This window comes from Odontesthes bonariensis, chromosome 15 (genome assembly GCF_027942865.1).
Source record: "Odontesthes bonariensis isolate fOdoBon6 chromosome 15, fOdoBon6.hap1, whole genome shotgun sequence".
Taxonomy (NCBI): Eukaryota; Metazoa; Chordata; class Actinopteri; order Atheriniformes; family Atherinopsidae; genus Odontesthes; species Odontesthes bonariensis.
Genome location: NC_134520.1, coordinates 13,866,633 through 13,879,410, shown reverse-complemented (window position 1 = coordinate 13,879,410; position 12,778 = coordinate 13,866,633). Strand labels below are relative to the sequence as shown.

The 12,778-nt window shown below is 43.3% G+C and overlaps 1 protein-coding gene across 4 annotated transcripts in view; it reads left to right on the top strand.

The window, feature by feature from the left end:
* sbno2b (strawberry notch homolog 2b) overlaps positions 1–12,778 on the top strand; it is a 63,453-nt gene that overhangs the window by 38,673 nt on the left and 12,002 nt on the right. For 3 of the 4 annotated variants that reach the window (XM_075485079.1, XM_075485083.1, XM_075485082.1), the window contains 16 exons: positions 4,867–5,046; positions 7,982–8,065; positions 8,614–8,719; positions 8,823–8,983; positions 9,100–9,233; positions 9,354–9,444; positions 9,582–9,725; positions 9,886–10,003; positions 10,094–10,199; positions 10,365–10,518; positions 10,650–10,826; positions 11,109–11,206; positions 11,791–11,873; positions 12,071–12,253; positions 12,368–12,489; positions 12,626–12,757. In XM_075485079.1, coding sequence (XP_075341194.1) covers positions 4,867–5,046; positions 7,982–8,065; positions 8,614–8,719; positions 8,823–8,983; positions 9,100–9,233; positions 9,354–9,444; positions 9,582–9,725; positions 9,886–10,003; positions 10,094–10,199; positions 10,365–10,518; positions 10,650–10,826; positions 11,109–11,206; positions 11,791–11,873; positions 12,071–12,253; positions 12,368–12,489; positions 12,626–12,757 — 2,073 coding nt within the window. The remainder of the gene's footprint in view (positions 1–4,866; positions 5,047–7,981; positions 8,066–8,613; positions 8,720–8,822; positions 8,984–9,099; positions 9,234–9,353; positions 9,445–9,581; positions 9,726–9,885; positions 10,004–10,093; positions 10,200–10,364; positions 10,519–10,649; positions 10,827–11,108; positions 11,207–11,790; positions 11,874–12,070; positions 12,254–12,367; positions 12,490–12,625; positions 12,758–12,778) is intronic. The other variant, XM_075485081.1, reaches the window with a different exon arrangement.

Below are 12,778 nucleotides of genomic sequence, written 5' to 3'. Positions count from 1 at the left end.
ATTGTTTCCCCTTTATTGGTTATTGGGTTCTCCTGTGAGGTGGCTTCGACTTAATGCAGAAAACCTAGAAGTTACACCATGAAGTAAAACAGATAAATGACTTGAATGAACAGTCATATTGGGGTGGTTTGACCTTAAATTGACGCACATGGAAATTATTAAGATTTTAGAAGTTTCAGAACCAAATCACTCTTCTAAGGAAGGCAGTAGTGACAGCTTTAAGTGTAACCCCGGTTTAGCTGTGTGTTTTCATAGGAAAGTAAGTCATTTTATTGTTGTTTGTCAGATGAAATCTCTCATTCTAACAGCATTAATCCACTAGCTTTTCATTTGACATTCGAGACTGAACGTTGTTCTCTATTGTCCATGGTGAAATACTGCACACGTGTGTGTGCTTATCAGCGTGTTTCTGCATCCATGGAACGATGCCTCTGGCGATATCCCTTTTCCGGGCCTTGTTTACTCATCTATCCTCAGTCCGAAGTGCCAAGAAAAGAGGCTGCAGAGCAATCTGGATGAGTTGGAATAAGCAAACGAAACGAACAGAGCTCAGATAGAACGTGGCAGTTTATGCGCCGCTCTCCATGTATCTCCGTCAACACACAAAAGCTGGTTGTTCCACTTTGTAGTCTTCCAGAGGCACTCATGCCTGATCTTGCCTTCAGGAAGTGACACACAAGGACATAAAAACACGGGGAGAGAAGGTAAGAGAAAGGTAATGTGAGAGCCAAAGAGCAAACTGTAGTCCCAGAGTTACTAGGAAACACTGATAAGTCAAGTGCTACTCCTTGGGAAAAGCTTTTTTTCCAATACACAACTATCCAGATGTCATAGTTAGTGGGTTTATTTGCCTCAGAGTGCAAAACATATACTCATGTATGTGTACGCACGCATAGCTCAGAAATAGTTTTCTTCCGCCTGCTGTTTATTATCCTCCCTATGTCCCATTCCCGCACGATGTCGTCATGTTGACACTCAAGATCTGAGTCTCATCCTCTCATGCCTTTGAAACATTTTCAGCTGAACTGTGAGTAATGGCTAACAAGCAGCTATGACAGATGTCAGCTCAGCTTTTAGGAATTAATCAGTAGCAGCATATTGTTAAGAGTCAGCGTCACAGCTAATCAGTTATCTCTGTTTTCTAGACATTTTGTACTTTGGGCTCTCACAGCACAGTATTATCCTTTTACAAACGTCCTCTTCAGTTCCAAGACCGCCTTGTGCTCGCTTGTGGCTTTACAGTATTAGTGTCTGAAAATGCCTAACCCTGGAGGCATCTGGACTGAAGATAAAAAGTTTGGCGTTTGGAGAAATACACTTGCTGGTTTGCTTTCAAGGACGTGTTTGCAAAGACTCATAACATGCATAAAATCATACTAAACATGAGTCGCTCATCTTTGTCTGACAAACAACTATGAGTTGCATTGCATTTAAAGATCTCTAATAAACATTGTCATTTGTTTGTACAATCCATAGACAATTTTAAACTTGACCTTTTGCTGTTTTCGAGCAGTTATGGGCCTGAGTATGTCTTGGCTGACCAGAACTTCAGTGGACCTTCCCTGGCTATGGTACTCCAGCACTTTTAGCCTGATTTATTACGGATTTGAGGGATTAACAGACGCCGTCATAAAGCTCCCAAACTGCAAACTGAATCATCAGGGCCACCCTGACGACATCAAGCATGTCCAGCCTTTATGTGTTCAAATCTGGATCCTTTATAATCCACAAGCAGCTGAGTGGAGCAGTTTCCAAGCCACGGCGAACATTCTGTCTGTTAAAGCTAGCGTTAGATTCAAGATTCAAATGTTTATTACCATATGTGCAGTTAGAAACGTGTTTCCCTGTGCAATGAAATTCTTTACTTTGTTGCCCGCACTGGATGTCCAAATATAATAAAAGATGAGATAAAATAAGCATGGAACAACAATAAATATAGAAATAAAAATATAGAAATCTAGCTTGTGTACATTAATGTGCAGTAGTGTGCTACATTAGCTGTCTTTGTGCAGTAGTCAGCAGTAAGGTGGTTGTGATTGTGCAAAATTGCAAGTACATTCAGGTAGTTGCAATTTTGCACAATCACAACCACCTTACTGCTTACCTTACTGCACCTTACTGCACCTTACTGCTTACCTTACTGCACCTTACTGCTTACCTTACTGCTTACCTTACTGCTTACCTTACTGCACCTTACTGCTTACCTTACTGCACCTTACTGCTTACCTTACTGCACCTTACTGCACCTTACTGCTTACCTTACTGCACCTTACTGCTTACCTTACTGCTTACCTTACTGCACCTTACTGCTTACCTTACTGCACCTTACTGCACCTTACTGCTTACCTTACTGCACCTTACTGCTTACCTTACTGCACCTTACTGCACCTTACTGCTTACCTTACTGCACCTTACTGCTTACCTTACTGCACCTTACTGCTTACCTTACTGCTTACCTTACTGCACCTTACTGCTTAGCTTACTGCACCTTACTGCACCTTACTGCTTACCTTACTGCACCTTACTGCTTACCTTACTGCACCTTACTGCTTACCTTACTGCACCTTACTGCTTACCTTACTGCACCTTACTGCTTACCTTACTGCACCTTACTGCTTACCTTACTGCTTACCTTACTGCTTACCTTACTGCACCTTACTGCTTACCTTACTGCACCTTACTGCTTACCTTACTGCACCTTACTGCACCTTACTGCTTACCTTACTGCACCTTACTGCTTACCTTACTGCACCTTACTGCACCTTACTGCTTACCTTACTGCACCTTACTGCACCTTACTGCTTACCTTACTGCACCTTACTGCTTACCTTACTGCTTACCTTACTGCTCCTTACTGCTTACCTTACTGCACCTTACTGCACCTTACTGCTTACCTTACTGCACCTTACTGCACCTTACTGCTTACCTTACTGCACCTTACTGCTTACCTTACTGCTTACCTTACTGCACCTTACTGCTTACCTTACTGCTTACCTTACTGCACCTTACTGCTTACCTTACTGCACCTTACTGCTTACCTTACTGCACCTTACTGCACCTTACTGCTTACCTTACTGCACCTTACTGCTTACCTTACTGCACCTTACTGCTTACCTTACTGCTTACCTTACTGCACCTTACTGCTTACCTTACTGCACCTTACTGCTTACCTTACTGCACCTTACTGCTTACCTTACTGCACCTTACTGCTTACCTTACTGCACCTTACTGCTTACCTTACTGCACCTTACTGCACCTTACTGCTTACCTTACTGCACCTTACTGCTTACCTTACTGCTTACCTTACTGCTTACCTTACTGCACCTTACTGCTTACCTTACTGCACCTTACTGCACCTTACTGCTTACCTTACTGCACCTTACTGCTTACCTTACTGCACCTTACTGCACCTTACTGCTTACCTTACTGCACCTTACTGCACCTTACTGCTTACCTTACTGCACCTTACTGCACCTTACTGCTTACCTTACTGCACCTTACTGCTTACCTTACTGCACCTTACTGCTTACCTTACTGCACCTTACTGCTTACCTTACTGCACCTTACTGCTTACCTTACTGCACCTTACTGCTTACCTTATGACATCACAGCCAGAATCTCTCCTCCAGTTCTTGCTGAAGTTGACTTTGTCTCCCCAAACATTTTGACCTTGGTGTGTTGTGGGGCAAAGTTTTGTTAACTTTTAAAGCTAGCGCAGCTCAACAGGCTTCATTTTGTTTACATTTTCTTTCTCGTGAAATGACGTGAGCTCACAGGAAGTGTTGCCTTAACCCCTGAAAGCTCACTCTGGCACAATAATCTTAACAGTACCCTGTAGTGTGTGATAGGGCATTATTTTTAGATCTCGTTGGGCACGCATGTTTGAGATTGAGGAGAAGATCAACCACAAATTTTCTCCTTGTGTGTGTGTGTGTGTGTGTGTGTGTGTGTGTGTGTGTGTGTGTGTGTGTGTGTGTGTGTGTGTGTGTATGCAAGCCAGTTTCAAAATCACTTGGTGTTTAGTGCATACGATACAACATTTAGGATAAGCTTCGCTGTTTATTACAAGTGAACTCTCCTCATTGTGAAGTGGGGCCTTAAAAATGGGGAATCGCTGAACTGGAAAGTTATACTGTTTGGATAGTATTCCAGGCTGCTTCATGGTCCTCTGGAGAGTCTATCTGGAACATGGGCGTGTGGGAATCTCCACACATGGCCCAGGGTGTAGAAATATACATGAACTACACACCCACATTATAAAATGAGGACACCCATACTCTCATTTTAGCTTCAGCTCAGTTTATATTGTGGTTGTCTTACCGTGTCCCACCACCCCCCATCGCTCTATCTCTATCTACTCACATCCGTGTTTATAAGTCTCCGGGGGCCCTGGGGTGCCTGTGAGAGGCTAGTTAAAGAACATGGCATGCTAATGGTTCGGAAGAGATATGAATAGAGGGGCGACTGCAAGGCAGCCACAGCTGAAATGACACACACACACACACACACACACACAGTCTTATTATGCTTGCCCCTTGCTTTCTGTTTTACATGCTCCCTCTCACACATCTGCGTGTGATTAGATTTTGTTTGGGTTACTTGTGTTACTCCACAAAGAGGGCAGTATTGGTTGAAATTCAGAGTAATTGTGGCACATTTATCGTGCAAAGTTTTTATTTTGCGGGTTACAGACATCACTCTTTTGCTACATGATGTGTCTGATCGGATTTGTGTTCCTTCTTTATTTTGGTACGAGGTGCAGTTTTTTTAAAAATGTATCTGTCTTTTTAGGATTCTTCTTCTTCTGTCACTCGCGCTGTATTTTAGTTGCTGAAGTTAATGCCTCCTCTCTCTCTCTGCTTTCAGGACCTGTCCTGCATTGATGACCTCTCTACAAACTCTCTGTTCTCCTCGCCGGCTGACTCGCTGTCGGAGTATGCTGATACCCAGTCCTTCATCAGCACAGACAACTTGGACACAGTGCCCACGCTCTGGGACATCAACACTAGTACAACCACCAACACACCAGCACAGAGCAGCTTAGAGGTCAGTAGCAAAGCGGTGGCACACAAGTCATTACCAGAAAATCTGGCTGCTGCACCAACAACTCAAACTACTATTATGTATGTGACAGCTCTTTAGATTAGCATCTGGATGTCTGTACAAGGGGAGGTGGGCTTTAACTTAAAGAGCAAACCGCTTACAATGGTCTCATTGTCCTTCTTATTATGTAAACATTACTTTCTGCCCTGGCTCACTGGTCTTCAACGGGACTTAAATGGTTTTACTGAGCCCATGTCGATTAATGTTGAATACACTATATCAGCGTGGTTTCTCTGTTTTGACCTCAGCTTCAGTATAATTGAGAGTGAAAATCTGAGCTTATTTTTTGTTGATATTTCAGTTAATAGTACATAGAGTTAAATTGTGATTCAATTATTGCGTTAAGGCAAAATGAAGTCGCCTTGTTATTAGAGGTGCACCGAATATTCGGCCGAAAACACAAAAAAAAACACATTCGGCTTTCGGCCGAAAGCCAAATGAGTGGCCGAATCGGAGGCCGAATAGTGGTGACGCAAAATTATCCACTTCCAGACGGCGGAGTCGACAGAACCAAAGTCATCTGTAAACTCTGCCAATATGCCGCCCATTGATTCAATGCGAGACTCCGGTTCTTTTCACAGATGTTTATTAACGCCACATCAACACCGTATAACTAAATGTTCAAGTAAACAAGTAAACAAAATAAAATACAACATCAGTTGTTGTAATCATTAAAGAAATAGCATTCTTAGCATTGTCGCTGGTACCAATAAATAATCAAAGTAATACTGGCCACTTTAGCCTGCTTCTCAACCAACGGCAGAGTCATTCCCCAGGGGCAATCTTCACGGTCAGAACTAGGATTCTTCAACTTACACTTCTCCTATGCATCACATTCACACAGTTACAGCAAACACCACGAAGCATGGAGCATGGAGTAATAAAATAAAAATAAACTAGCAGGTAACATCACGCTACAGGTGCTCCTCGGTCTCTGTGTGAAGCTCTCGGAGCTAACCGACGCTACTTCCTGTTTTACTTGTTTCAACGTAAAAGCATGTATTTCAAAATAAATTTTAAAAAAAAAACTCCTGCATTTACAGCCAAGTTGAATTGTCTTCTCACCGTAGTAGTTTCAGTCTAAAATATCACTTAAAGGCAAAACACACAAACTACAAAAAATGCTGCCACTGTTCCTGAAGGAGCAGGCTACCTAGACTCTATGCCAAAAAGGACACTCAGATAATTTGTTATATTGCATGTTTTTACATTTTTGTGTTGGAACGCTTTTATAATATGTTGTATTTTTTGTTGTATGAAATGAATGAAAAAAACCCCAGAATGAATTGAAAATGGGAATTAATGAAACTTATCTCTAGTTATTAGTTATAGTTATTAGTAATAACTTTTGAAGATTTCAAATAAACATTTATTTTCTTTGAAAAACATGTCTAAACATTTATTGTAAGGCGTAGATTTAAGCAATATTTAAAAATGGTGAAAAATCTAAGGCTACGTGCCCACGACAACGGTAACGACAGATAAACGTAGAACATTTCGACAGATGTGCCTATCTTGCACACGGCGACGGCGTTTTTAGGAGTTCAAAACGGAGAAAACGCAAACGCCCTCCAGAGTGGAGATCTTGAAAACGATCCAACCTCTCGTCGCCGTAGGAACAGTTCAAAACGCAGAAGTGCGTTTTTTGCACACGTTAAGTGGGTAGTTCTCCATGAACGACTCCCATATCTCACTAACTCAATCCACATTATCCACTGCCTTCCTGGCTTTGTAGTTCAGTGTCGTGTTCAGGAGCAACTGGACCTCATCATCTGTCCAAACAAAGTTTGAAGGCGTACTGTTGTTGCCACCGCGCTTCGCCATTTTCTTCCAACTGACGCGGAGGAAGTAGCCACAAAACAGGCATTTCTCATATTTATTAATATATAACAATATAACTCATATAACAATACCAAAGGTCTGCCACCTACGTCCGGGGCGTGCATACTACATCGGCAAACTGCGAGTTTTATGAGTTTTATACGTTTTCCCTGTTCCCATGGATAGACAGATATCCACCCCCAAGCGCTCGTGAGAACGCAGATAAATTGTGGAGGAAAAAAACCGACATCTGCGTTTATGCTTCAGAGCGTTGTAGTGGGCACGTAGCCTAACTTTTGATAACTTAACTGAACTGTAATATTCGGTTTCGGTTTCGGTATTCGGCCAAGTGATTAATTATTATTCGGTTTCGGTTTCGGCCACAAATTTTCATTTCGGTGCACCTCTACTTGTTATCTTTCTAGCAGTAGCTATTAATTGTCCCATGTACAAGTATTCCTCTCAGCAAATGAGCAACATACCTCCACCAAGAATGAGTGAAAGAAATGTTAAAAAAGATCTGGATCTGGATCAGCATCAGAAGTTGATCGCCTCAAAGTTGTTTTTTTCTTCTTATCATCTTAGCTACAGTTTGCAGAAAAAGGGACCAAGGCAGTGATCTTAAGAAAGCAACCTAGTTATCAAGTGTTGTTTGCGTATCCCTGCTCGCACTCCAGATGGAACCCTCCCTGAATTAGAGTGTGTCCAGGAATATCTTTTTGATATGATCAAGTGCATTTATTTCTCCTGCTTTCTGAAAGCCTTTCATGTTTTCCTTTTCATTCTGACATAATTTCATCCATTATGTTTTCCCCTACACACACACACACACACACACACACACACGGCTTAATCTGCCTTCTGTTGTTGTCACTGCCAAAAGACAAATTGTATTTTGTTGATTGCTGCCCTATAAGGCATCCACAAACTGCCCACACACAAAGTCAAACACATGTTTGCTCAGATTTTCTTTTCTTTTTTTTGTTTCAACTTTCTCATGCATTTGTCCCGGTGTTTATTTGAGTTTGTATTTCTTCATTTTATGTTTTGTTGACAGCACAATGGCAGCAGGTTTCAAGGCTTGGCCAGTTTGGATGATATAACTGCTATTATCAGCACTCCACCTTTAGGAGGATTCCAGGTAGCCACACTAACCTCTCCAACCTGATGTTAGAACAAAACCGAACTCTCTAACCAAATGAGCCTGTCCATTATCAGTTCTCAGTCATACACAAATAAGTAGGTCGTTTTACATGTCTGATTCACGGGCTTGCAGTACAGGCTTATTGTATAGTTTTTATACAGACACATAACATGCCATTAACTCGAGGGTCGCATTTTGACATTTTGGCACAGCAGCACATTAAGTTTTACTTACTAACTAAGATTGTAACCGTTTGTCGAGTCTAATGCTGCAGATAATGAAAGCATTGCTGGATTTCACATACATTTAACTGCATGCGGGCATACTTGTCACATGAGATATATGATGTCATTCTCTGCCTGTGTCTTTTTAATTTTCTTATGTGAGCAAAGTTACTGCGATATTCACCTGTCTGTCTAAACAGCATCCTCTGCATTTCCACTTCTCAGATAACAATTAGCTAACAAGACTAATAACTATATGACTCCCGTTCCCAGCTGTTAGAAGTGAGAATGACCTCATTAAAGTCACTCTGGTGTTTCCAGGCTCCGAGAGCCCAGCCGCCTCCAGAGGAGGAAGATGATGCTGAGGAGGAGGAGACGGAGGAGCTCGGACATGTCGACACATATGCTGAGTACAGACCTTCCAAATGTACGTTACCGGAATGAATGTCAGCATCTACTTACTCATTCGGTCATGTGCACTTCAGTGTTATAATGTTTATAAAACTGTTTTTATTCTTTCCTCTGTTCAGCCACGAAAGGAATTTCTCATCCTGACATAGTGGTAGAAACCAACACACTGTCCAGTGTCCCTCCGCCTGACATCACATACAATCTGTTTATCCCCGAGCCGACCATAAACAGCGGCCTGCTGTCTGCTCTGCAGCTCGAGGCTGTCATCTATGCCTGCCAGGTAGACACACCAGCCCATAGTGCATAAGCAACTGACTCATTTCAGAACCATCCGTGTTTGATGATGTAGTCGCGTGGGCGTTTTGCTCTTGCGTTTGCTTCTTTTTGTACCACCAGCAACACGAGGTGATCCTTCAGAACAACCAGAGGGCGGGTTTCCTGATCGGAGATGGGGCAGGCGTTGGAAAGGGACGCACTGTGGCAGGAATCATCCTGGAGAACTACCTTAAGGGGAGAAAGAAATCACTGTGGTAAGAGCAGCAAATAGCTAGTTTCAAATATATTGTACATTGGATTATACCAACCGTGTATGAGCTTGTTTGCGATAAAAATGTGGGCCACATCACCAATTTTCCTGTTCCTGCCCTCAGGTTCAGTATATCCAATGACCTGAAATTTGATGCAGAGAGGGATCTCAAAGACATAAATGCACTGAATATACCTGTGCATGCCTTAAACAAGGTGAGTGCAGGGAAATAAGTGTTGGTAGATTAGCAAATTAGTCTTGTTTTTGTCTACTATGCGTGCATCAGAGCTAAATATTTTTTTAAAAGCCAAACTGCTGGCACAGTTTGTAAATGTTTTACGTGTCATGGTAGATAAAGTATGGAGACACAGCTACCTCAGAAGGAGTCCTGTTTGCAACTTACTCTGCGCTGATTGGAGAGAGCCAGGCGGGGGGGCAGCACCGAACGAGAATTAAACAAATCCTGGACTGGTGCAAGCCCGACTTTGATGGAGTTGTATCCTTTCATTTTAATGCCCGTCAAGCTCAGACTTCCATTCAGTGTGCTGTTTAGTGTGTTGTCCTGCTTTGATCCCAACAACCTCACATCCGACGGCGTTTTTTTCCACAAAGCGACGCTGCATGTTGTTTTGCCCTTGACCTCTCACCCACTATAGATTATTTTTGATGAATGCCACAAAGCCAAGAACGCCACGTCTACAAAGATGGGCAAGGCGGTGCTTGATCTGCAAAACAAGCTGCCGCGGGCCAGAGTGGTTTATGCCAGTGCCACAGGTGGGCTGACGCACAAATAAACGCACACTAACGCAAACAGGGAAACATTAAAGAGGATTTGAAAGTATAAATCTCTGTTGTCTCTTCCAGGTGCCTCTGAGCCAAAGAACATGATCTACATGAGCCGCCTGGGGATATGGGGTGAGGGCACACCCTTTAGAGCCTTTGATGACTTCCTGCACGCCATCGAGAAGAGGTTTGTGGGCCGATGGTCACTCAGAGCCTATTTATGTTTCCAAGAACTTTTAGCTAAATTGACGCACAACCTTAAAGGGGAAAATTCCTCACAATATGCTCCTGGTTATGGCTCGATGACCAGTAATTACACTGTGTGAATGATTTATATGCCGTTTGCACACAGAGGTGTTGGGGCCATGGAGATAGTTGCCATGGACATGAAAGTGAGTGGGATGTACATTGCTAGACAGCTGAGCTTCTCAGGAGTGTCTTTCCGCATCGAGGAGATTGGACTGGACAGTGACTTCAAACAGGTCTATAACAAGGCTGCCAAACTGGTGAGTTTCATGCCTCTCACGACAGAGAATTAGTTGTAACATTTATCTGCTCTTGGCTTATTTTGGTGTTTAAAGAATTTTTTAAAAACATGAAAAAAACCTAATCTTTCACATCTGGAATCTGTGTTCAGTGGGCGGAGGCGTTGAAAGTGTTCATGCAAGCAGCTAACGAGCTGGGCCTGGGCAACAGGAAGTCTCTGTGGGGGCAGTTCTGGTCAGCGCACCAGCGCTTCTTCAAGTATCTCTGTATCGCTGCCAAGGTGCGCAGCCTGGTGGAGCTGGCCAAGAGAGAGCTGGAGGCCGGAAAGGTCAGCACTGCACCCTGAAACACTCGTGTGTCCACACGCTGTCACATAAATGATCCAAGCAAGAGTCGAAGCTTTATAAATGTTTCATAAGGGGAGAGAACTGGATGACTGAACTGACAGCTAGATTTTTTTTTTTTCCGTTCATTTCGCTGTGCTCCAGTTGGCTTAACTTCACTTTGGTAGTTAAAAAAATTTGTGATATTGAACTTTCTCCGGGTAACACTACGGATTCACTGGCTCGTTGACATGCATTTTCCTTTCTTTTTTTTCCCCCCACCACAGTGCATTGTTATCGGGCTGCAGTCCACTGGAGAATCACGCACCAGGGAAGTCTTGGACGAGAATGACGGGCATCTTGACAGATTTGTTTCTGCGGCAGAGTGAGTGCAAAGGAATATGTTGTTTGTTGGTTTCTGTGTTGATAGATATCCAAACTAGCAGGAAAACAGGAAGGTTTAAAACTCTGCCGTCTCAATACCTCTCTGTTACCTTTGACCTAGTTTCGAAGAGTGAGTGTAGGTATGAATGAGATCATTGTCTACGGAGCTTCTTCCATTTAATTTCCTTGCATCAAACTGTGTGCCAAGTCTGAGGGCCGAGACCACATGCATTTTATACAATACGCACTCATGCAGCGTGGCTTCAGTTTGTCCTCATTCATGGTTTGTTAGTAACAGCTATTTAATGAACGAGTGACTCATTCACGAAAAAGAAAAAAAAAAGGAAGTGCTGAGTGCCCTGAACTCGGATGACCCGGAGCGTCATGCTGCAGATATGTCTGACAGTCTGAATGTATTAGATCACACAGGAACATGCTCATCTGCCTGTCAACAGCAGACAGCTATAATTGACCGAATCAGGAATGCACAGTTTGTCAAACTGCCCCAACTGCCCTGTGTTGTCTCGAATGCTTTGATGTCGGAATCCAAGTTGATCTCTCTTTTTCTCGTCTCCGTTGCTCTAGGGGAGTATTCCAGTCTCTAGTAATGAAGCATTTTCCCTCAGAGAAACAGAGGAGAGAGAAGGCACCGGGAAATAAGAGAAAACGTGAGTGGAAAGGATGCATTTGTCGCACCAAAACACAATTTTCCTGTTAGGTTTTTAACTATCACTGTATGTGGCTGGTGTTCAGCTGACGTATATATACTGAGTATTGAGTTAAACTCTCTAATCACTGGATCCGCGCAGAGTTTTTGTTCTGCTGTTGTTTGTTGCTCCAACATCATGCCGTTTCTCCTCATCAGGGAAGCCCAGAGGTCGCCAGCACAAGGTGCCCAAGCACACCGTGGACAGTGGCGGTGTGATCAACATCACCGATGACAGTAGTAGTGACTCGGACGGCATGGACACGGACTCCAACTCCTCGCCAGATTCCCTGCTCGACAACGATGATGTCATCTTTGTGAACCACACTAGCCTCCAGTCAGGTAGATATTTTCAACTCGATGGCTGGCGCTGCAGCCTTGTATGCACTCAGAGTTTAATGACTCCACCTGCAAGGACGACACGGTTAATGTGCTCCCGTTAATGTGTGTTTACAGCCAGGATAGAGGACATGAAGCAGGGCCTCCTCAGCAAAATATCCGAACTGGGAAAAGAACTACCTCTCAATACATTGGATGTGCTCATTGATAAGTTTGGAGGACCAGAAAAAGTCTCAGAGGTATGAAGTACCGCTGAATTACCCGTGGGATTCACATGTTCACATTAGCAGCTCTCAGCAGCTCTTTTTTCAGAACATGATTGCAATAGTTTTTTTGGGGGGGTTCGTTTGTTAATCCAGTTTTTTTTTCTTGCAGATGACTGGTCGTAAAGGTCGTGTGGTGCGACGTCCCGACGGCAGCGTCCGTTACGAGTCGCGGGCCGAGCAAGGTTCTACGATTGACCACATCAACATAAAGGAGAAGGATCGTTTCATGACTGGAGAGAAGGTCAGCCCCAGCGTCTCGGTT